General features: G+C 36.5%; 4 protein-coding genes and 2 long non-coding RNA genes across 20 annotated transcripts; 3 read left to right on the forward strand and 3 right to left on the reverse strand.

The window, feature by feature from the left end:
• Positions 1-112: 112 nt before the first annotated feature.
• LOC136280453 (DIS3-like exonuclease 1) lies at positions 113-5,170 on the reverse strand. 2 transcript variants are annotated; one of them, XM_066165627.1, is made up of 4 exons: positions 4,893-5,146; positions 4,724-4,779; positions 1,810-1,887; positions 113-1,472 (listed from the first exon to the last, which is right to left on the reverse strand). In XM_066165627.1, the coding sequence occupies exons 1-4, from the start codon at positions 5,092-5,094 to the stop codon at positions 1,317-1,319; spliced, it is 492 nt and encodes a 163-aa protein (XP_066021724.1). In that variant the 5' UTR covers positions 5,095-5,146; the 3' UTR covers positions 113-1,316. The 2 variants fall into 2 exon arrangements, with proteins under 2 accessions (XP_066021724.1, XP_066021725.1); XM_066165628.1 differs by lacking the exon at positions 1,810-1,887 and having other exon boundaries at positions 4,893-5,170.
• A 1,026-nt stretch (positions 5,171-6,196) lies between these two features.
• LOC136280494 (uncharacterized) lies at positions 6,197-8,048 on the reverse strand. The gene is made up of 2 exons (XR_010717265.1): positions 7,892-8,048; positions 6,197-6,360 (listed from the first exon to the last, which is right to left on the reverse strand). It is a non-coding gene; the product is annotated as an uncharacterized lncRNA (long non-coding RNA).
• An 842-nt stretch (positions 8,049-8,890) lies between these two features.
• On the forward strand, positions 8,891-10,189 carry LOC131778157 (uncharacterized). Its single transcript, XM_066165404.1, has 4 exons — positions 8,891-8,949; positions 9,057-9,131; positions 9,557-9,736; positions 9,979-10,189. Exons 1-4 carry the CDS (start codon positions 8,891-8,893, stop codon positions 10,187-10,189), a joined length of 525 nt encoding a protein of 174 aa, XP_066021501.1.
• A 550-nt stretch (positions 10,190-10,739) lies between these two features.
• LOC131778167 (trace amine-associated receptor 7e-like) lies at positions 10,740-18,874 on the reverse strand. 13 transcript variants are annotated; one of them, XM_059094555.2, is made up of 11 exons: positions 18,657-18,857; positions 18,488-18,543; positions 17,553-17,619; positions 17,272-17,422; positions 16,824-16,898; positions 15,870-16,014; positions 15,332-15,402; positions 14,753-14,805; positions 14,309-14,374; positions 12,848-13,162; positions 10,740-12,180 (listed from the first exon to the last, which is right to left on the reverse strand). In XM_059094555.2, exons 10-11 carry the CDS (start codon positions 13,152-13,154, stop codon positions 11,441-11,443), a joined length of 1,047 nt encoding a protein of 348 aa, XP_058950538.2. In that variant the 5' UTR covers positions 13,155-13,162; positions 14,309-14,374; positions 14,753-14,805; positions 15,332-15,402; positions 15,870-16,014; positions 16,824-16,898; positions 17,272-17,422; positions 17,553-17,619; positions 18,488-18,543; positions 18,657-18,857; the 3' UTR covers positions 10,740-11,440. The 13 variants fall into 13 exon arrangements, 12 of the variants coding, with proteins under 12 accessions (XP_058950538.2, XP_058950539.2, XP_066021015.1 ...); XM_059094556.2 differs by having other exon boundaries at positions 14,747-14,805; XM_066164918.1 differs by lacking the exon at positions 14,309-14,374 and having other exon boundaries at positions 14,747-14,805; positions 18,657-18,859.
• On the forward strand, positions 13,116-16,032 carry LOC136280177 (uncharacterized). Of its 2 annotated transcripts, XR_010717157.1 has the most exons (4): positions 13,116-13,332; positions 14,474-14,602; positions 15,334-15,363; positions 15,897-16,032. It is a non-coding gene; the product is annotated as an uncharacterized lncRNA (long non-coding RNA). The 2 variants fall into 2 exon arrangements; XR_010717156.1 differs by lacking the exon at positions 15,897-16,032 and having other exon boundaries at positions 15,334-15,819.
• Positions 18,866-21,078, forward strand: LOC131778156 (neuron navigator 3). Its single transcript, XM_059094536.2, has 4 exons — positions 18,866-19,739; positions 19,870-19,944; positions 20,328-20,507; positions 20,766-21,078. The coding sequence occupies exons 1-4, from the start codon at positions 19,681-19,683 to the stop codon at positions 20,959-20,961; spliced, it is 510 nt and encodes a 169-aa protein (XP_058950519.1). The 5' UTR covers positions 18,866-19,680; the 3' UTR covers positions 20,962-21,078.
• Positions 21,079-21,969: the final 891 nt, after the last annotated feature.

Raw genomic sequence — 21,969 nt, forward strand, 5'->3', positions numbered from 1 at the left:
TTGTTTACTGAGTCTAGTTTATGAGGTTGGATGCAGGGCAACAAATATATTTTTTTCATTTTCTTTTCAAAAACATACATGTCTATTATCAAGTCCCATTTATTTCTAACAATACAGAATGTTATCAGACATTTCTAATATCTTCTTTCTTTTCTGCAACTGAGTCTCCATTTCAAGGTTTTCAAGGCATTGTGTGAAGCCTCGGTCAAAATTTTGTGGCACTTTTGTCAATATCAGTCTAATATTGACCAATGATTGACAGTTACTGCAGGTTTGCAAACACTTGCTCACCTATTCACTATGCCAGTGATGAGTACATCAGAGTCTAGCGAGTCCTATCTATCTGACATACCCTTGCTAAGAATAAAGAAAATCACTGTTAAACAATTATGTAATGAAATCAATTTATTTGCAAAATAAGCTGGGTGTTTTTGTTTTATTTTTCACGTTGGTTGGGTTGATAAGCATTGAGAGTCTCAACTTCTTGCCAAGATCAGCTTATAGCTGAATAAATATAGCATAATGTCCAAATGTATGTGTAACAGTTTGAAATGAGATAATTCAAGGTAAGCATTATGTTACAAGGACCTCAGTCCTTCCTCTCTTGGTATTCAAGTTCGTTTAGTGCAAACCCTAACTTCATGCACTGGAATAAGCTGCATTTAAATGTAATGATATCATAGAGTTACAACAGAGGAAACATAGTATACCCTCACTTTTGAACAAATGCCTTATCTTGTGCACAATGTTTGTTGACATTGAGAAATCCTTGCAAGAAACAACCCCTGGTAAGAATCCAAAAGACATTTCTACAGTAACAATGGTACTAAGCTTGAGGTTTCTATGGCATGATATGCATAGTTGATCAACTATCATGTAAAATACAAAAGAGACATTTCTGTTCGTTAACAACTGCACACCAATAGGCAACTCACTTTATCCCTTTAAATCCCAATATCAACATGTATATTCTCATCACTGTTCTCCATATGTTTCTTATTTAACTGATTGAGAGAATTAGTCCGAACATCAAGACATTTCATCTTTGGTGATCATTTCATTCATTCTTATAAACTGTACATTTGATCAGGTGGTAATATTGTTAAGAGAAATTAGATGCCACTGTTGGGACTTAAAGGGTTACTCACCGAGGTGTGCAGACATGTTAATCTATCATAGAATAGTTAGCCAGTATTAAAGCTGATTATATTCAAAAAAATTTCTAATAATTAACCATACTTCTCATCTTCAGTGAAAAAAAAAATTTTAAAAAAATGGTCACATATTTTAAGTCAGTCTATGTCCTCAACATAGCTTCACCTCCACTGCCACTCTTCTGAAGACTCCTTGGATTCCCTGGAAACATAAGCCCCATCACAGAACTCATTACTGAATATGATGCTCTGTTGCCTGTTATTGTTCACAATATCTTTTAATTGAGATTGAAGTTTTCTCCCTCCTTGATGCTGGACCTATGAAAACATTTACAGAAGTGCTTCATGTACAAGTGCATTGATTGACTTATCTGGTAAAGGAATATCCACTCATAACTAAAAATAAATGTGTTCTTGGCCTTTTTAGCTCGGTGCTATAAAGTTAGCAAACTAAAAATGACATATTTCACTCATGATAAGACAATAAAATATGTTAAAAAGAAGGCATATCAACAAATGTTGTACTTGCTTGTTCTTATGTGAGATGTTTAATTATACCTTTAAGCATTGATTCTGAAAATTAAACATCTATCTGCTATAAAATATCCATAGATCTACATTCTGAAAAATACACAAAAAGGTGTTCTGTGCTTACATAATTAAACACTGTTTCAAAGAAAATTACTCCTTGTAGTTCTGCACTCTCAAGTATTTCAAGAAACAGCCTTGAAACCTGAAATAAAACACCAAAGAATCAGTTCAAGGCAATTAACCACGTAGTTTGGCTTAATTGTGTGTTGTTCTTGTCCTGACACAACCATTAATTTTTCATTTTTTTTTAAATTAAAAACTTGAATGCCTTCACTGTCCAACCATCACATCAGTGCTTGTAATTAACTATTAGTACATTCTTGCAAACTAAAATCCCTGAGGATCTAGGGATATCAGTTTGAACTCCAAATCAAACCTCATCAAATGCCCAGTGCCTGTTCACAGAGCATGGCCATTTGCAGAGCATTTGTGATTTTTTTCTGTCTTACCATCCATTTCACACTGTAGATTGCCTTTGATGGATGACCCTCAGGAAAAAAATTTTATCCTCAAGAAAAACATCACTTCAGAAGGTTCATGTGATATGTCAGGGCATAATACTGAGACCACCACAAGTAATTTTCTGGCTAAGCTGGCTACAGATTTGAAAGGTGTAACTCCATACTACAGTCAACTACAAACTGCTACAAAGCCTTGGTTTCAAATGCAATCTATTGCTTTCACCATTATTTTTTTTGTCAAAGAACTGTTTGCACAATGAAGTATAGTGTTATAAGGAAATATTACTGAAAGGTTTACTTTGCACAAGTCTAATAGGCCATAGGGTCTGTGTCATTCATCCATTCAATTTTCGTTTAAAATCAAAATTGAAAATATATCAATTTTTGATTTTCATTACTTTTTATCATAAAAAATACGAAAGTGCCCAATTTTTGACTTTTTTTTCCTTTTGATAGAATATTGAAACATAACATTTTTTTTACTTTAATCCTGTCAACAATAAAGAGAAAAATTGAACTGAGCGGCAATTTTGCTTTTCCGGCCATGTTGCAGTCTGTGGCATGGCTTGGAAAAATTGAAAATTACAATCAATTTTCAATTTTTGTTTTTTCGGCCAAAAATAAAAATAAAATAAGTTTATTAGACTTAAGTGCTTGTTGTTCACTATTTTCTTCTTTTTTCTACCTTCACTTCCTTGTTTGTATAGCCGTCTGTATGAGCACCATTCAGAGTTCAAAATACTTTTTCAACTTTTAGCGTGAATTTAGGCTTTTGTTAAGGCTCGTTTTTTTCCCAGCTGTCAATAATAAATGAGCAGTCAGCACATGTCTTTAACACTCAACATGATTTATTAACAGTACTGAAAGGAATTAAACACTGAATGCGTATGTAACAGCATCAGAATCTTTATTTTGGTCAACATGTTTTCTTGCAGAAATTCCCTTTCTACCAAAACATAGTGAACAGCTCAATCAGTTTTCAGCGTTTGTTCAAGCATGATCACAAACACTAGAGGTGAATTGTTGAATGTATCTCTTGCCTTGGACTGAATGTAAATTACATGAGCGGCTTCAAAATGTATCTGCCACTAGTTCTTGGAACATAGGAGGTCCCTTCACATTGTTGTGTGTTATTTCTGCATGAATAATCTTCGCAAGAGCGCCACCTTTTTGTCTTGCATTACCGAAAAGTGGTGTCCTTGAAAAACTTGCTTGAGAGCCAGTAAGAGAGCCACCATAAGTTAACAAATGACTTAATTGCCCTGTATATGTTGTTCAGCTATCTGTGGGATGTTTGATGGCAAATTGGTCAAATCCTCCCCCATGACAAGAAGAGAAGATCCATTGTCTAAGTGCAAGATATTAAATTGTCCTGAGTTAGTCAGCCAGTACATCATGTCTCCAAACTCATCCCTTAAGTACAACAATTTCGTTTCCACCTGAGAAATACAATTTTTCTTTTTTTCTCTTTTCAGTGTTGAAGATCTCACCCCCAACACAACTGTTTGCAGGGTAACCACAGTTAAACATGATTTAAATTTTGTTTAAGATTATTTAATTTTGCATTGTTGCAGTCATGTCATCGGGCGATTTTGCAAGACTCCAAATGTAGATACAATGTGTACTTGCCTGAAAAGCTTGACAAAGCCTTGAAACTGTCATATCCCCAGCTGCTATTCATAATTTAAGCACTTTTCTGTCCCTCGTCAAATCAAAGGTTTTACTGCTTGCCATGATGTCAGCGAACGGACAGTCCAAAAGAGCACGAAACTTTTACTTCCTTCACAGACTCCAGGCAGGCCATTAGGGAGGGGGTGGTATCAGAAACTCCCTCTCCGTCACCTTCCTTCCAACCATGTTTGACAGTATGGTTAAAAAGTCGATATGGCTACATTACCCACACCAATATGCTCCAATACAAAGTCTAAGATTTTAACTTCTTAGCTAACGTCCAAAGACTGGCTGCTTGCTGTAATGGACAGGACTGAGGAAGACTAAAGGCTAAACTCTCACTTCATTCCATCCCTTTAAGCAAGGAAGCGGACCTGACCATGGGGACAGGGTGCTGGGGGCAAAAATTACCGTGTGAATGGACCCCTCCCCCTACCTCTTGGGTAGTTCTGTCTACTATTTTGAGTGTTTTGGCTGAAAAACAAAAATTGAGAATTGCAATCAATTTTCAATTTTTATACTGCCACTGAAAACAGAAAAACTAAACCATGCCACAGACTGAAACATTGTCGGAAAAGCAAAATTGCCGCTCTGTTTCATTTTTCTCTTTATTGTTAACAGTATTAAATTAAAAATATAAGTTGCGTTTCAATATTCTATTAAAAGGAAAAAAAGTCAAAAATTTTCGATTGGCACTTTCGCATTTTTTATGATAAAAAATAACGAAAATCAAAGAATTGACGTCAGTTTTCAATTTTTAATTTAAAAAAAAAATTGAACGGACGAATGACACACGGACCCCTTGGGCCAAGATCGGTCAAAGTGCGGTAAACAAACTCAACTTACCAGGCAATCAGGAACAACGTATTGAGTCAGTGATTTACAAAACAAAGTTCCGCTGCCTAAATAACAAAATAAATTAAAGTGAATGATACTGAACTATAGTATGCTGTAACTAAGATAACAACTTCCAAAGATTGGCTGTCGCTTCCATTGCTTGCAAACGCTTACTTACCTTGTTCGCAAACTGCACAAACTTCACTGTGGCAAGGAACATCTTTCAGCGGATAGTGCTCCCGCACAACATCAAGAAGTCGGCCTGTTTTCCTTTTTAGCCTTAGAAGCTTATTAGTTTTGATCATATTTCGGCGTTCATGGATATGAAACAACGGCCATTTTTCAAGTGATACTACAACTTGGTCAGCATTAGATTCCATCCACCAAAACCACCTCGGTCGAGAGGGACTGAGATGGAATATTTAATAACTTGCAAAACATAACCGAAGATTCTCGGAAATCCGCAAGTGATGTAGCCGAACATTCGAAGCTGTAAATCCCATGATTCTTGAGGAACAAACAGAAACAGCATAGCGAGAATTTTAAGTCGCGAACCACTGCTTGATGGTAGACATGCAGATAATTTAGGATACGTCAATTCTGTTGATGAGGCGCATAAACTTATTGCGGAATTTGAAACAGGATTGACGACGAAGTTTTCTTTCTCTAAAGCTGTCAAAGGTTTCGGGAACACCGGTGTATATATATATATTGATGTAGCTCTTTGGCATTACAAAGCTTTGCTATCGCTATTGTGCATTCTCACTAGTTTATCTAGTTCAAGTCCTCTGGCATGGCTTGGATGATACCACAATTGTGGAATCATTCGGGTTAATTTAATGCTTACACCTCCTTCCTCGGACAGAAGTCACAAAATACTCGGGGAAGATGCACGAGATATTTAAGGAGCAAAAATTCGTTTTTTACTGGTGTGCCTTTCCTAATTTTGGGAAGGAAAGTGTTCAATTGCCAGCACGGCATAGATAGAACAGCTGGAGAGAAAAGGAAACGAAAATATGCAGAAGAAGTACTGTATATAATAATTTCTTTTTATCCTCAACCTTTGTGTTACTGTCAACTATGGCTTGCTAATTCGAAAGGTCAAATACATGAATGGGTCATATGACATTGATCTCAGAATACTTTTATGACCAACGTGATAACAGTTCAATCTTGGCTAAATTGAAGATGGTTAGAAGTTAACAATTATAAGAACTTTTCACTAACATATGCTGCTGACAAAGGAGAAAATATATGCAATTCTGCATTTTTTGCTTTCTATCAAGCAATCATATATTGGCTCCTTATCACACTATGACACTTCCGTTTTGTCGTATTCCAAAAATAACTTGAGAAATACACTGTCACTCATCTTACACTGTTATATTTACCTATTACAGAAGGCTGGAAACAAATATTTTGTTTTCAAGAAAATAAGATATCTTGTCCAAGACACAAGGAAGTTTGACTGCAAAACACAGATAAAAATGCAAGAAATTTTATTTCTTTCAGAGAACAAGGTAGTTCTACTCATGTATAAACAGAACAAATCTGGTTTAATAAATCAGTTATGCGGCATGACTCCTTTTCTTCCATCCCCACTCAAAACAAGCAAACACACTTATAGACTGAGGTTCCAGTCTGGTCTGCAAATGAAAAGGAGGAAGGTGATCACTGCAAAATTAAGCATTAGGGTTCTTATTTATAACATATTGATTATTGTATACTGATATCAAGAAATTAAGGTTGCAAGTAGCAGCCAGCTGAGTTATAGTTTGAGTTTTATCAAGTCCATCACTTTGTTAAATTTAGAGTAACCTTGTCTTGAGAGAGGGAAATTGAGGAGCTGTAATATACTTATCATCAATTAGGGACCACAAAGAAAAATTTATTTATAGAGACTTTTGAAGGAGAGGAGTAAGACTTGTGACAAGCTGGCAGACATATACTAGATAAACTTTACTGCTAAATGGGTTACAATATAAAGTGCTCAGTATTTGGATCAGCTATGGCTCAACTTAAACTTTGCTTTAGCTTCAAGTTTAATCCTTTGTGGTTTCCTTTCTCTGTGTTTGTTTTTCAAGTTATGTTACACAAAAGAACACAAAAATGACAAGGAATGCTTTTGAATATTAAGAGGCTGGAATAAGCAAGAAACCAAAACTGAATTTTAAACAGTACAAAGTTAATTTGATCTTCCAATGTTATTTAATTTTAACCATTAATAGAATTTGCTATTTAAATTTATCCCCTCCATTTTTCTGGATATTGTGAGAAAAAACAAACAATAATCACAAAATGCATGGTATACAATGGTTTGATTCACCAATGTGGCAAAGGCCTTTCACTGTCTATCCATAAAAAGGGAAATAATTTGTAAAATGTAAGACATTCTGCATCTTGAGTGTATACTTATTCATCAATGTGAAATTAAAGGTTACTTGAAATAAATGTGAAAGATTTATAGGATTTTCAGACCCCTGATAACAATTTTTGATGTGCTGATTTGTTGTACTTAAAGGTTATGATTTTAGCAGAAATAGTGGAAGAAATTTCTGGACCTGGGATTTTGTTGCAAATGTCTGTTTAAGTCAGTTAAGAACCCTCCTGTTTCAAGATTACATGATTGCCACACCAGAACCTTTTGCATTCTATATTGTGCACCATGTTATGATTATGGTTTCAGTAATAAAAGGTGCTGACTCAAGAACTTTGCAAAATATCTCTACATACAAAGAAATAGATTGTGGTTATGTACTCCAAATAGCAGGTCACATCAGTCTCTTGTAAGGAAGTAGCAGAAATTGCTATGGTGGTTTTGGTGGATGGAGAGAAACATCTACCAAAACCACTTTATTCTATGTGTCATGAGTTATGATAATCATTAAGAACGTTTGGTCGGTCAGCAATTGTGCACCATAAAAAATAATTAGCCAGAGCACTAACTGCTAATTATTGGTATAAATCTTTTGTCTCCCTGAACATCTAACAGTGGCTATAGCTAAATTAAAAAAAATATATTGTTGATGGTTTTGGTCAAAGTTTTGGTGGATGTTCCCTAATGACATCCACCAAAACTACGTAACATCTGAGCACCTTTTAAATACGTGAAATATCTGCATAAAATTGCGTAAAATGTTTTATAATACTACAATCGAACAATTAATTAATACTTACCATTTCGTGAGTAAAAATTTTTGACGCAATTTCCCAAGCAAATAACACACTTAGGTCATCGGGATAAGTCGGCATGTTGTCGTAGCTTCGTAATTTTCATTTAGTTTAACAAGTCATGAGTTGTCCATCATTCCATCTCAGTCCCTCTCGACCAAGGTGGTTTTGGTGGATGGAATCTAATGCTGACCCTACAACTTGAACCCGGCGCCATTTTGCTGATTACATTTCCCAACAGCACTTGCTAGTTAAACTTTTGATTGGTATCCAGTTACCTCGATACCTCGGTCGCAAACAAATACTAAATGCGCATTGGTCAGTTGAATTGTGCTTACATCTTGTATTTCCTCGCTTTAATGTAAGTTGGCATTTTGTTGGAACCGACAGGTTCCGATAAAAATAATTTGCAAAGTCGTTGTTTGTAGTTGAGATCCATTTAAAGGCTCTTAACAAGTGGATAAATCGTCTGAGGCATGGGCAGCCCACCATTACCGTAGACCTAATTTGATACTTAGTCTGTGAAGTTCAACTGTGCACTTGTGCTTCAATATTAAATGTTACCTAGTTCATATTTTGGTATACCTGGTAGTTGAAACGTACTTTTAAACCTATTATTTTCGTTATCGTGTTTTTTTTCCCAGTTACCACTGAAAGGCCCTAATCTTTTTTTACTTAGAGCACGGTAATTTTCGAGCATGTCGCCAAAGTAAGCGGACCAGAGGTTTGAAAGATATAACTCTTTTTTACTTATTAAATATCAATCAAGGGTCGTCATTTTGACACAAAGCTAACGAAAATTATTGCCGTTATTATAAATTCGCTCGCGCTTAAATGACAGTGCCTGAAATGAAACCTGATTGGTTTATCAAATCTCGCGCGCGCTTGAATCTCTTTTGTTATGTCACAATCTGGGAAATCCATTCGCATGAAAATACTGTCCAGAGAGACTTATATTTCAAAGCGCGTAAACTTTATTCAGATACAACCCAGCAAAAGCTAAAAATGGGATCTGCTTTAAGTTCATACAAATCTAAGAGAAGAGATAAGAAAGAATATAAGAGGTGAGTAAACATTTTTCCGCTTGGAGGAAAATATTCAGATGCTCTTGCGACTCGGTTTTTTCTATGGACATTGATCACATCGTCTATATTTTTTTACCGTCGAGTAGGAAACTAAGAGAGCAACTGAAAGAAGCACAAGAACACGTAGCTCGTCTCCAGGAACAACTTCAGTGTGCAAATGAGTAAGTTCATTGGAGTGATGTTTGCTGGGGTGGCTGATTCTTTCTCGATTAAACTTCTTTTCCTTGACTTTCTCCTTTTTATACCTAATCGTAAAATCCGAGTAAAAAGTCCATATGCACTAGTTATGTAACTATCTTTAGCTAGGAGGGTTTCATCTGGGTTATTCTGACAAATAGAGAGGGACTGTGTATTGAGGTGGTTACCTAGTATTTCTAGCTCTTGTTAGACCAGTATTTCTAGCTCTTAGTAGACGCAAAGAAGGTGGATAATTTGTTCTATCTGAGACCTTTTTTAGTTTTTTCTTTTCTTCAAAGTCTTATTTTGTAAACCTAAAATTAGCACTTGCTAATACAATTCACCATTATTGTTCATTACATGTGTGGGCTAATTATTCTTGTTCGTTCTCTTTTGACATTTTATTTAGATTACTTGAGGCCTTTCAAAGGTCACGCATCGCCCCTAACATAGGGCCTGGAACACAGAAATATCGAGCAGCCACTGAAATGATGAAAGAAATTGAAGCTTTGGAGCGAAAGCTTTTCTTTGAGCAAGTTGCTCTGAATGTTACAGAAAATAGATGTGACTTTCTGGATGACAACTACCGGTAATCAAATCGTTGTTAAATAATAAAAAGTTAAATACAAAAGTTGTAATTCTTCACACCAAAATATTGTGAGTTCTCAAATAATCAGAAGACTCTATAATAGAACTCAGTCAGTGCATAGAGTGTTTGGAGATCGGCAAGTATGGAGGGGAGGGGAGAGAATGAAAGCTAGTGCTCTCAAATGGGGCAAATCAGGAAAAAAATCATGTCAAGCTATAAATATGTTTTATCTCTTTTTACAGTCTTCTTCACGACAACGAGACAAACCTTTACTGGCAGAAGTCATCCTGTAAAACAAACCTGGAGGCCTTGAAAAAGAAACAAGAGGCCATTCAGTTCAGTCGATTCAAAGACGAAAATCCGCTGGAACAGTGGGTCGTCTGCTCGCTTCCAAATCTTTACTTCGGAAGAGTTGACATCCCATCATCATGGCATTCGTGTTCTCTTAGTTGAAAAAATGAAAATGAAAACAATGTAGTGCCTTTGTTGTCTTAGATATTTTGAATGAAACATTTTTATTATACCCTAGCTGAATCTTATAGACATATGATGTGATTGAACTTTTTATTGAAATATCCAATACAAATTTAATAAACTTACGGTGATTTTTTTGTTCGAGGTGATGTAGTAGTAGCTAGTTATCTGGCACTATTGAAAGTGAATTAAAAGCCCTAGCCTCAGATGAATCTGACCACTCAAAGCCAAGGTCATCAACCGCAACACAATGGTGATTTATAATAATCAGATGATTCTTCCCAATCAGGAGCCCATTCAGTCAAGGTTTCGTGGTTTAACTTTCAGTAGAAACATCATAGCGATGAACACCATTACGTCATGAACTCTGCGGAAAATTTCAGAGTTAAAGCATTTTTATTTAAGTGTTTTTATTCCGTCTCGAAAGTGAGATCTTAATTCAAAATAGGAGAAGGAGATAAATAATTTTACAATGGAAGGGAAAAATGTTTGGTGCAACTCATACACTTGACACTCGACACGCGGCGTACGTGAGCTCTTATGACCGTCATTGTTATCAGTGTAAGGTCCAACTTTTGCGCCTATCAATTTCACGTGAACGTAACGCCTCTTAAAAAATCATCAAACAGGTGCCTTGAGATAGAGTAAATGACTAAGAGTAAGAAGCTTTGATATACTCGATACAGTGTTTTCGCAGACCGTTTTTTTGTTTCCTTTGTGTTTCCCTGAAAACGAGATTTTCCACGTTAGTTCGCATCACGAACACCATAACTATTCTATAAAAGAAAACTTACCCAGACGCACGTTCCTTATGAAGTTTCTTACATTCAGTCACTTTTACCAAAACACAAACACAGGTTTCACCTTTTGTGCACTTGTTCACTTGAGTCTTTAAACAATGGATAACCAAGGGGAAAACCTCGTTGCTTTCATTTTTCAAACCCTAACAAGTATCCGAACACATTTTCACACCAGTAGGAGAGGTAGTTGTTCATTCTTGCTAGAAGTTATTATGAGCATCATTACGCCTTTATTCATCGGATCCGTTTCAGATATTGAACACAGTTATGGGAATAGTTAAAAAAGTTTTTACTTGACTTTCTGTTGTCAGGGGAATAATGCTGCTGAAGATATGCAAACTTATATAAAAGTATTAGCGCCCACCTTTTCACCCCACAGTGAATATGATCCAAACAAGTTTTAATTTATTAAAATTATTCCGCTCTGCCACTATCTCTTAAAAGGTACAGTACATTTACAGTTAAAAATCTCGGACCATGCCTTCCTTATCTCGGAATTAAAAAAGCCGTATATGAATGGATTCAGTGCACTGTTGCAGTATAAAAGGATGATCGAGGAGTGTCTGATAAGATTCGGAACAGGTGAGATTGAATCTATTAAGAGAATCACGACAAATGGTGTCCAGGAAATCAGAAAAGTACATGTGACAATGAGAAATGTTTTGAATATTTTGATCTCCCGTTTCAGTCGTGCTCTTTGACTAGTTTTCTTAGGTTCTCCTTCTTGACTCAGCGCGTTCTCCGTAAACGTCGAAACAGGAGCCAGGGATATCTCTTGCACGTGTATTCTGGTCATATGAGCATGCGCAATGAGAAACACCTTCATATTCACGAATACGAGAAAAAATACCGGTAGAATATAAGCTATCACAAGTACAAAAACAGAGTACTCATATCGCAAACCCCAGATCGAACAGTTGACGCCGTTTTCCTTGGAAGCATGCGTGCCGTACGTGACGAAACCGGCTAGTAGCAGCGCGCAAAACCAGGACACTCCGATAATTTGCTTGACTCTGCTTTCGGTCATGCGTGACAGATAATTTAGTGGTGAAGTCACAGCCAAGTATCTGTCTCCGCCGACCACACACAAGTTGTATATGGAGGCGCTGCACAGAATAAAGTTCAGGAATAAATAGAGGTCGCAGGTGAATCGACCAAAAGTCCATCGACCTAGAGATCAAGTAAACTAAAGTAAATAAAAGAACACAGGTTTGCCTCCTAACTATTGAAAAAAAATTAACGAAAGTAAACGTATTTACAATCTAACCAGCTCTTGCTTGTCTCTGACCATCTACCTCCTCCTCCCTCCTTCCCCTAACCCCGCCTCAACTACCCCTTCCTTCCTTCCTCCCCCTCCCCTTCCCCCCCCCGCTTCAAGAACATTTGTCAAGTTTCCCATGACAGCTCAATCGTGTCTCCCATGTGGTGGGAGGTCAAGTCTCAAATCTGTTCCACAACATTTCGTTTTTCACGACTTCCGTTTCTAGGCAAAAATCATACTAGCTATGGGCGATGACTATGCGATAAGTGAAATTTCTTTGAGCGTTTGCAATTAGCAAACAGAATTTTGATCAGCTTTGGCTGTTGTTAAATGGAATCCAAAAAATCGATTCATTGATTTATTATTATTACCTTTTTCTTCTATTAGTTAAGGCGAGCTTTCTTCCCACGCTATTACTGAACCCATCGTTTTTCAAGATGGAGAAACGCTTTTCTGGACAGCCCGGCTTTGATTTATTTTAAAAATTTTGCTCTGGCGAAGGGCGGAAGGACAGTAGCAATTTGCATTATCAACCGTCTCAGTTGATTGATTGTTTCGATTAAGTAAGATATTTACCTGTATTCTGATAACTAATATGGTAGCCCAAACTTAGCGGCAAAACCAGCAAACCCGTGAGGAAATCAGAAAATGACATGCTGGCCACAAAGTACAGTGACGGGATCTGCACGCGCCGACAAACCCAGACAAGCCGACATACCACAAGGTTACCAACTGTGGCAAGGCATATGACCATGACGAGGAAACTCGCTATGATGATAGTCATTGGACCCCAAGGTGAATGCGGCGCCAGTTCATTCCTCGCGATTGTATTGCTGAAGTTTTCAGCTGTAACATGATTTTGAAGTTGTTGCAGGTTATCCATGATTTCATCTGTGGTGAAAATTAAATCAGTAACGAAGTGAGACGATAGTATCTAAAATGAGAAGGCAAACGTCGAAGAAAGAAAGTTTCAGACGGCCGTGAAGTGTGAACACCTGTAAGTCAATGGAAAGTCTGTGGAAGGATCAGCTGCCTGATGTTTTTATCAAAGTGCTTCGTAGGTATCGATGAGATTTGTATTCCTTTAAATATTTTTAAACAGATGCAACAAATACATCCATATCGGTCTCTTTGTTTGGTCGTCACCTTAGCCGGAGTGTGGGCTGAGTGTGAAATCGAAACAACTAGTCACAAACATGATTGCAAATCAACAAATTTTGATTCAAACCCCTTGTTATGAACTTACCTAATGTCGAAAATGAAATGAAGTTTTGGATAACGATGTCAAACGAAAATGAAATGCTTCAAAATACGATCTTTCAATATTTCATCTTCAAAAAACATTCTGTTTCATGAACTTTTGACGTGAACTTCCCTAAAGACACTATATTTATCGTTTCGTTCGACCCCAATACTTGACTATGTTTGGACAGATGTTTTTATCCTCGATTTCTCGATCGAATGTCTTGAAACGGAAACGAAAGTAGGCATTAAAGTCCATAAAGCAAAATAGTATGCAAGTATTTTGGATTAAGACGCACGTAAGACAAAAGGAGTTCTCTCTTTCATCCACGTATACGCTCCCTTTCGCGCGCGTTTCATGTGTTAATGTCGAACGCCTACTAGGCAGCTTATTAAAACAAAATAAATCAGTACAAAGAACCAAGGGAACCTAAAAGGCGAGTGTTTCTAATTCCACTAACACACCCTATAAAAGAACGATTAAAGTTTTATTCTTAAAGGGGAAACCAAAGCAATTCCCGTTCTTCAAAAGCGAATAAAAAAATCGTCGTTTTGGAAATCCGTTAGTTTAGAAAAACAGGTAATTTAGTGGTAACAACTCAGTTGAAAACGTAAATTAGCCACCGTAAGGGTCTTTTCTGCAACTGAGTCTCCATTTCACCTATCGCTTAAAAAAGGTTTTCCAAGCATTATGTGAAGCCTCAGTCAAAATTTTGTCGCACTTTTGTTAATATTAGTAATACTAATATTGACCAATGATTGACAGTTACTGCAGGTTTGCAAACACTTGCTCACCTATTCACCATGCCAGTGATGAGTACATCAGAGTCTAGTAAGTCCTTGCTGTCTGACATTCTCTTGCTAAGAACGAAGAAAATCACTGTTAAACAATAATGTAATGCAATTGATTTATTTGAAAAATAAGCTTGGTGTTTTTGTTTTATTTTTCATGCTGGTTAGGTTGATTCCAAGCATTGAGGGTCTCAACTTCTTACCAAGATCAGCTTATAGCTGAATAAATATAGCATATGTACAAATGTATGTGTAACAGTTTGAAATGAGAGATTGTAAACTTTATTTTAATTCAAGGTAAGCATTATTTTACAAGGACCTCAGTCCTCTGTCTTTTGGTATTCAAGTTTGTTTAGTGCAAACCTTAACTTCATGCACTGGAATAAGCTGCATTTGAATGTAATGATATCATAGATTTACAACAGAGGAAACATAGCATACCCTCACTTTTGAACAAATGCCTTATCATGCGCACAATGTTTGTTGACATTGAGACATCCCTGTAAGAAACAACCCTCGGTAAGGAAAGACATTTCTAAATTAACAATGGGATTAAAATCTTAAGGTTTCTGTGGCATGATATGCATAGTTGATCAGCTATCATGTAAAACAGAGTAGAGTCATTTTGGTTTGTTTACAACAGCACACCAATAGGCCACTCACTTTATCATTTCCAGCCCTAATATCAACATGTATATACCCATCACTGTTCTCCATACGTCTCTCATTTTACTGATTGAAAGAATTTGTTCAAACATCACAACATTTCATCTTTGGTGGTCATTTCATTCATTCTCATGATCCTTACATTTGATCAGGCAGTGATATTGTTAGGGGAAATTAGATGCTGGTCACTATTGGGGCTTAAAAGGTTATTCACTGAGGTATACAGACATGTACATCTATCATGGAATAGTTGGCCAGTAGCAAGGCTAATTACATTGCAGCATTTGTGACAGAATGCTGGTTAAAATTAATCATCATTATTAATAATAACTCTTCCATTAAAAAATCTTTCTCTCTTACAGCTTTAATTCCAGCTTCAAGAACCTTGGCTGGTAAGTATTCTTAATATTCCTTTGTGGATGCTTCACTCACTACAATGAGTATAAAGTTCAAATGAAATTTTTTTTAAAATTTATTTCAAAAAATCAACCAACAACAACAAACAAATCAATAATGTTTCTTTAAGGCATATCATTTTCTTTTGTTTTTCAACTGAGATTTTAGACAAGGGAAATTTAGTTGTCAACACTAAGAACCAAAGTGCAGAACCCATTTCATCATTAGAGTTGGTACAGAAAATGCTCCACTGCCAAGATTTTCTTCCCAATCACCTTACTCCCTTGGTGTTTGTCATACACTATTTTGCTCACTCTAATCTTCACTTGCTCTTATCAATCTGAAACTAATATCACGGCTTCAAAATTCAATTAGAATATTGAGCACTCCCTGACCTGAAATCATTCCAGCTGAGTAAGCTGTTCCCAAAAATAAGGAAAGGGTGCTCAAGGCTGATAAATTAATTTTTTTTAAATCAAATTTAAGGTGAACTCAGTCTTACCTGATTCATTTGCTTCATTATTTACAGCAGCCAGGGAATAGTACAACTTCAGAATTGATTGAAAAGTGGGATAAAAATCAGTAAGGTAGTCCTCAGTCCTCATGATAAACACTCCTGCTGACTTGTTTCCATACTTTTCTACAATCTGCCAACATACATATAGGAAAATGTTCCCAAAAAACATACACACTTATAACTAGCTGTATTTAAATGAAAATTTTATCCAGTCTGTTTATCTAGATTATAAATTCAATCTGTTGGCTTTAAAAGAGTGACTAACTTTTAGTTTATCCACACAATATCACACTTGAATCAAACATTACGGTACAAGGATGAATAATGGCAATTGAATCAAGTGGAGTGCAATTTGGGCTGAAATCATATACATTATTTCAAAATTACATGAACGTGCAGCGCGAGGTCAATTTGAAATCACAAGTATGATTTCAGACCAAAATTGCATGACATGAGGATCGATTACCACTTTATAACATCTATTTTGAAATCAACCAAATACAGGACTTAGTTCAAATAGTTTATTAATGCAATACTGAGCTGGTTTGAAATTGAATTCATCCATTTTTTGGCAGGAAAAAATAAGAGTTTTGGAAACAAAAGTTGCAAAATTTGCCATGTAAAGGGCATGAAGGGTTCATCATAAAAGTCACCAAAGGGGAAGCCCCCATCACATTACATAGTTGTCATATTTTTCTTCCAAATTACTGACCATTTTGAGAAACAATTTATATGTAGGTGCAAATTTCAGAGATGATTAAGCCTAATTACAGTATCTAACAAAGATGCAACTCCTAAATCAACTTCTATATTGTATATTGAGGATTTTAAATCAATATACAAATAAATCTTGGACATTGCTGAGAAACCAAATTGTTGGTGTTCTACTACATCATGCACAAAGGAAATGGAGCTATAAATGTACAGTGTATATGTTACCTGCTCGTCTTCTGTTAAGATGACAAGGGGCATAGCTTGGTTTAAATGATTATAATAGTACCATTGTAAATGCACCTTCAAAGAAAAAGGAACCTCTCTTGAGTATGGAGATAAAAAAAAAATCAACAAAACAAAAGTCAAGGCTTACTAGAAAACTTTGTACATCAAATGAATATGAAAAGATAATAAAAAAAATAATGTTGTGGTTTGAATTGTTTTTTTTGGGCATTTTCTTTTTCTTATAGAAGTTCTGACTGCAAAAATTATTGCTGTGCCTTGAAAGCTTATGAAATCACTCTGCTGTCAAAACTGTCAGGTTTTTTTTTAAAACAAAATTTTTAATACTTGACCATACTTCTCATCTTGAGTGAAAAAAAAAACAACAACAACAACAAAAAATAAAAAGTCACATATTTTATATCAGTCTATGTCCTCAACATAGCTTCACCTCCATTGCCAATTTCCAAAGTCTTCCTGGGCTCCCTGGGAACATAGGCCCCATCACAGAACTCATTACTGAATATGATGCTCTACTGCCTGTTATCGTTCACAATATCTTTTAATTGAGATTGAAGTTTTCTCCCTCCTTGATGCTGGACCTATGAAAACATTTATAGAAGTGCTTCATGTACAAGTGCAGTGATTGACTTATAATTAATTAAACACTTATCTGCTACAAAATATCCATCTACATTCTGCAAAATACACAAAAAGGTGTTCTGTGCTTACATAATTGACCACTGTTTCAAAGAAAATTACTCCTTGAAGTTCTGCACTCTCAAATATTTCAAGAAACCTGAAATAAAACACCAAAGAATGATAACTCAAGGAAATTAACCACATAGTTTGGCTTAATTGTGTGTTGTTCTTGTCCTGACACAATTATTTATTCTTCATTTTTTTTAAATTCAAAACTTGAATGCCTTCACCGTTCAACCATCAAATCAGTGCTTGTAATTAACTAATAGTAAATTCTTGCAAACTTAAATACCTGAGGATCTAAGGATATCAATTTGAATTCCAAATCAAACCTCGTCAAACGCCCAGTGCCTGTTTGCGGAGCATGGGCATTTGCAAAGCATTTGTGTTTTTTTCCTTTCTCACCATCCTTTTCACACTGTAGAATCACCGGTAAAAGTGAAGAACAGTTCCCAAAGATACTGTCAGCCAACTGTCGGCCAACAGTTAGCTGACCATCAGCCGACAGACGGCCAAGAGACAGTCAACTGTTGGCCAACAGTTGACCAGCAGTCGGCCATCAGTTGGTAACCTGTTGGTGACCTGTTGGCAATGTGTTACTAATACCCTTAATACCTTTGATGGATGGCTGTCAGGAAAAAGTTTAAGCCTCAAGAAAAGCATAGGTTCGGAAGGTTCATGCGATATGTCAGGGCATAATACTTGGAACCCCACAAGTATTTTTCGAGTTAGTAACCAAAAAAAGCTGGCTACAGTTTTGAAAGATGCAACTTCATACTACAATCGACTACTAACTTCTACAAAGCCTTCGTCTCAAATGCTATCTTTCGCCATAGTTTTATTTCATCAAAGAACTGCTCGCACAATGGTGTTATACGGAAATATTGCTGAAAGGTTTACTCTGCACAAGTCTAACAACGCTTAGGCCAAGATCAGTTAAAGTGCGGTAAACAAACTCAACTTACCTGGCAATCAGGAACAACGTGATGAGTCAGTGAATTAGAAAGCAAAGTTCCGTTGCCTAAATAACGAATTAAATTAAAGTGTGTGATACTGAACTACATTATGCTGTAACTAAGATAACAACTTCCAAAGATTGGCTGGAGCTTACTCTGCTTGCAAACGCTTACTTACCTTGTTCGCAAACTGCACAAACTTCACTACGGCAAGGAACATCTTTCTGCAAATAGTGTTCCCGCACAACATCAAGAGGTCGGCCTGTTTTCGTTTTTAACCTTAGTGGCTTATTAGTTTTGATCATATTTCGGCGTTCATGGATATGAAACAACGGCCATTTTTAAAGTGAAACTACAACTTGAACTCGGCGCCATTTTGTTGATTACATTTCCCAACAGCACTTGCTAGTTTTAACTTTTGATTGGTATCCAGTTACCTCGATATCTCGGTCGCAAACAAATACTAAATGCGCATTGGTCAGTTGAATTGTGGTTACATCTGGTATTTCTCGCTTTAATATAAGTTCGCATGTTGTTGGAACGGACAGGTTCCGATGAAAATACGTTTGCAAAGTCGTTGCTTGTAATAAGGTAGTTGAGATCCATTAAAAGGCTCTTAACAAGTGGATAAATCGTTTGAGGCATGGGCAGCCCTCCATTACAGTAGACCTCACTTGATACTTTGTTTGTGAAGCAGCGTTTGCTCTACTGTGCTGTGCATTTGTGCTTTAATACTAAATGTTACCTAGTTCATATTTTGGTATACCTGGTAGTTGAAACGTACTTTTAAACCTATTATTTTCGTTATTGTGTGTGTGCGTGTGTGTTTTTTTTTTCCAGTTACCACTGAAAGGCCCTAATCTATTTTTACTTTGACCACTTCTGTAATTTTCGAGCTTGTGGCCAAAGTAAGAGGACCAGAGGTTTCAAAGATATAACTCTTTTTTATTTACTAAATATTAATCAAGGGTCGCCATTTTGACACGAAGCTTACGAAAATTATTGCCGTTGTTATAAATTCGCTCGCGCTTAAATGACAGTGCCTGAAATTGAACCTGATTGGTTTATCATATCGCGCGCGCTTGACTCTCTTTTGTTATGTCACAATCTGCACAATCCATTCGCATGAAAATACTGTCCAGAGAGACTTATATTTCAAAGTGCGTAAACTTTGTTCACATATAACCCAGCAAAAGCTTAAAATGGGTTCTGCTTTAAGTTCATACAAATCCAAAAGAAGAGATAAGAAAGAATACAAGAGGTGAGTAAACATTTTTCTTCCGCTCGAAGGAAAACATTCAGATGCTCTTGCGACTCGATTTTGTTTTCCATGGACATTGATCACATCGTCTATCTTGTTCAAATTTGTATACTTTTTTTCCGTCGAGTAGGAAACTGAGAGAGCAACTGAAAGAAGCACAAGAACACATAGCTCGTCTCCAGGCACAACTTCAGTGTGAAAATGAGTAAGTTGATTCGAGTAATGTTTGCTGGGGTGGCTGATTCTTTCTCGATTAAACTTCGTTTCTTTGACCTTCTCCCTTTCATACCTAATCGTAAAAACCGAGTAGAGAATCCATATGCTCTAGTTATGTAAATGTCTTTAGCTAGGAGGGCTTCATCTGGGTTATTCCGACAAAAAGAGAGGGACCAGTATTTCTAGCTCTTGGTAGACGCAAAGAAGGTGGATAATTTGTTCTATCTGAGACCTTTTCTCAGCTTTTTCTTTTCTTCAGAGTTTTATCTTGTAAACCTAAAAATTAGTACTTGCTAGTGCAATTTACCGTTACCGTTCATTACTTGTGTGGGCTAATTATTCTTGTTCGTTCTCTTTTGACATTTTACGTAGATTACTTGAGGCCTTTCAAAGGTCACGAATCGCCCCCAACGTAGGGCCTGGAACACAGAAATATCAAGCAGCCACTGAAATGATGAAAGAAGTTGAAGCTTTGGAGCGAAAGCTTTTCTTTGAGCAAGTTGCTCTGAATGTTACAGAAAATAGATGTGACTTTCTGGATAACAACTACCGGTAACTAAATTGCTGTTTAATAACCGTACACTATGGCGTTCTTAAAAGGTTAAATCCGAAGTTTTAATTCTTCACACTAAAAGATTGTGATTTCTCAAATAATCACAACACTCTATAACAGTTCTCGGTCAGCGCATGGAGATTGGCAAGTAAGGAGGGAAGGGGGGGGGGGGGAGAACGAAAGCTAGTGCTCTCAAATGGGGAAAATCAGGAAAAAAATCACTTCAAGCTGTAAATATCTTTTATCTCTTTTTACAGTCTTCTTCACGACAATGAGACGAACCTTTATTGGCAGAAGTCATCCTGTCAAACAAACCTGGAGGCCTTGAAAAAGAAACAAGAGGCCATTCAGTTCAGTCGATTCAAAGACGAGAATCCGCTGGAACAGTGGGTCGTCTGCTCGCTTCCAAATCTTTACTTCGGAAGAGCTGAAACCCTATCATCATGGCATTAGTGTTCTCTTAGTTTAAAAAATTGAAAATGAAAACAGTGTACTGCCTTTTTTTTCTTAGATATTCTGAATGTAAACATTTGTACTATGCCGTAGCTGAATCTTCTAGGCATATGATGCAATGACACTTTTTATTGAAATATCTAATAGAAATTTAATAAACTTATGGTGATTTTTTGTTCGAGGTGATGTAGTAGTTATCTGGCCCTATTGAAAGTGAATTAAAAGGCCTAGCCTCAAATGAATTTGACCACTCAAAGCCAAGGTCACCAACCGCAACACAATGGTGATTTATAATAATCAGATGATTCTTCCCAATCAGGAGCCCATTCAGTCAAGGTTCGTGGTTTAACTTTCAGTAGAAACATCATAGCGATGAACACCATTACGTCATGAACTCTGCGGAAGATTTCAGAGTTAAAGCATTTTTATTTAAGTGTTTTTATTCCGTCTCGAAAGTGAGATCTTAATTCAAAATAGGAGAAGGAGATAAATAATTTTACAATGGAAGGGAAAAATGTTTGGTGCCACTCATACACTTGACACTCGACACGCGGCGTACGTGAGCTCTTATGACCGTCATTGTTATCAGTGTAAAGTCCAACTTCTGCGCCTATCAATTTCACGTGAACGTAACGCCTCTTAAAAAAATCATCAAACAAGTGCATTGAGATAGAGTAAATGACTAAGAGTAAGAGGCTTTGATATACTCGATACAGTGTTTTCGTAGACTGATGTTTTTTTTTCATTGTGTTTCCCTGGAAACGAGATTTTCCACGTCAGTTCGCATCACGAACACCATAACTATACTATAAAAGAAAACTTGAAATACCCAGACGCACGTTCCTTATGAAGTTTCTTACATTCAGTCACTTTTACCGACACAAAAACGCAGGTTTCACCTTTTGTACTCTTGTTCACTTGAGTCTTTAAACAATGGATAACTGAGGGGTAAAGCTCGTTGCTTTCATTTTTCAAACTCTAACAAGTATCCGAGCACATTTTCACACC

The sequence above is a fragment of the Pocillopora verrucosa genome, chromosome 4 (genome assembly GCF_036669915.1).
Source record: "Pocillopora verrucosa isolate sample1 chromosome 4, ASM3666991v2, whole genome shotgun sequence".
Classification (NCBI taxonomy): Eukaryota; Metazoa; Cnidaria; class Anthozoa; order Scleractinia; family Pocilloporidae; genus Pocillopora; species Pocillopora verrucosa.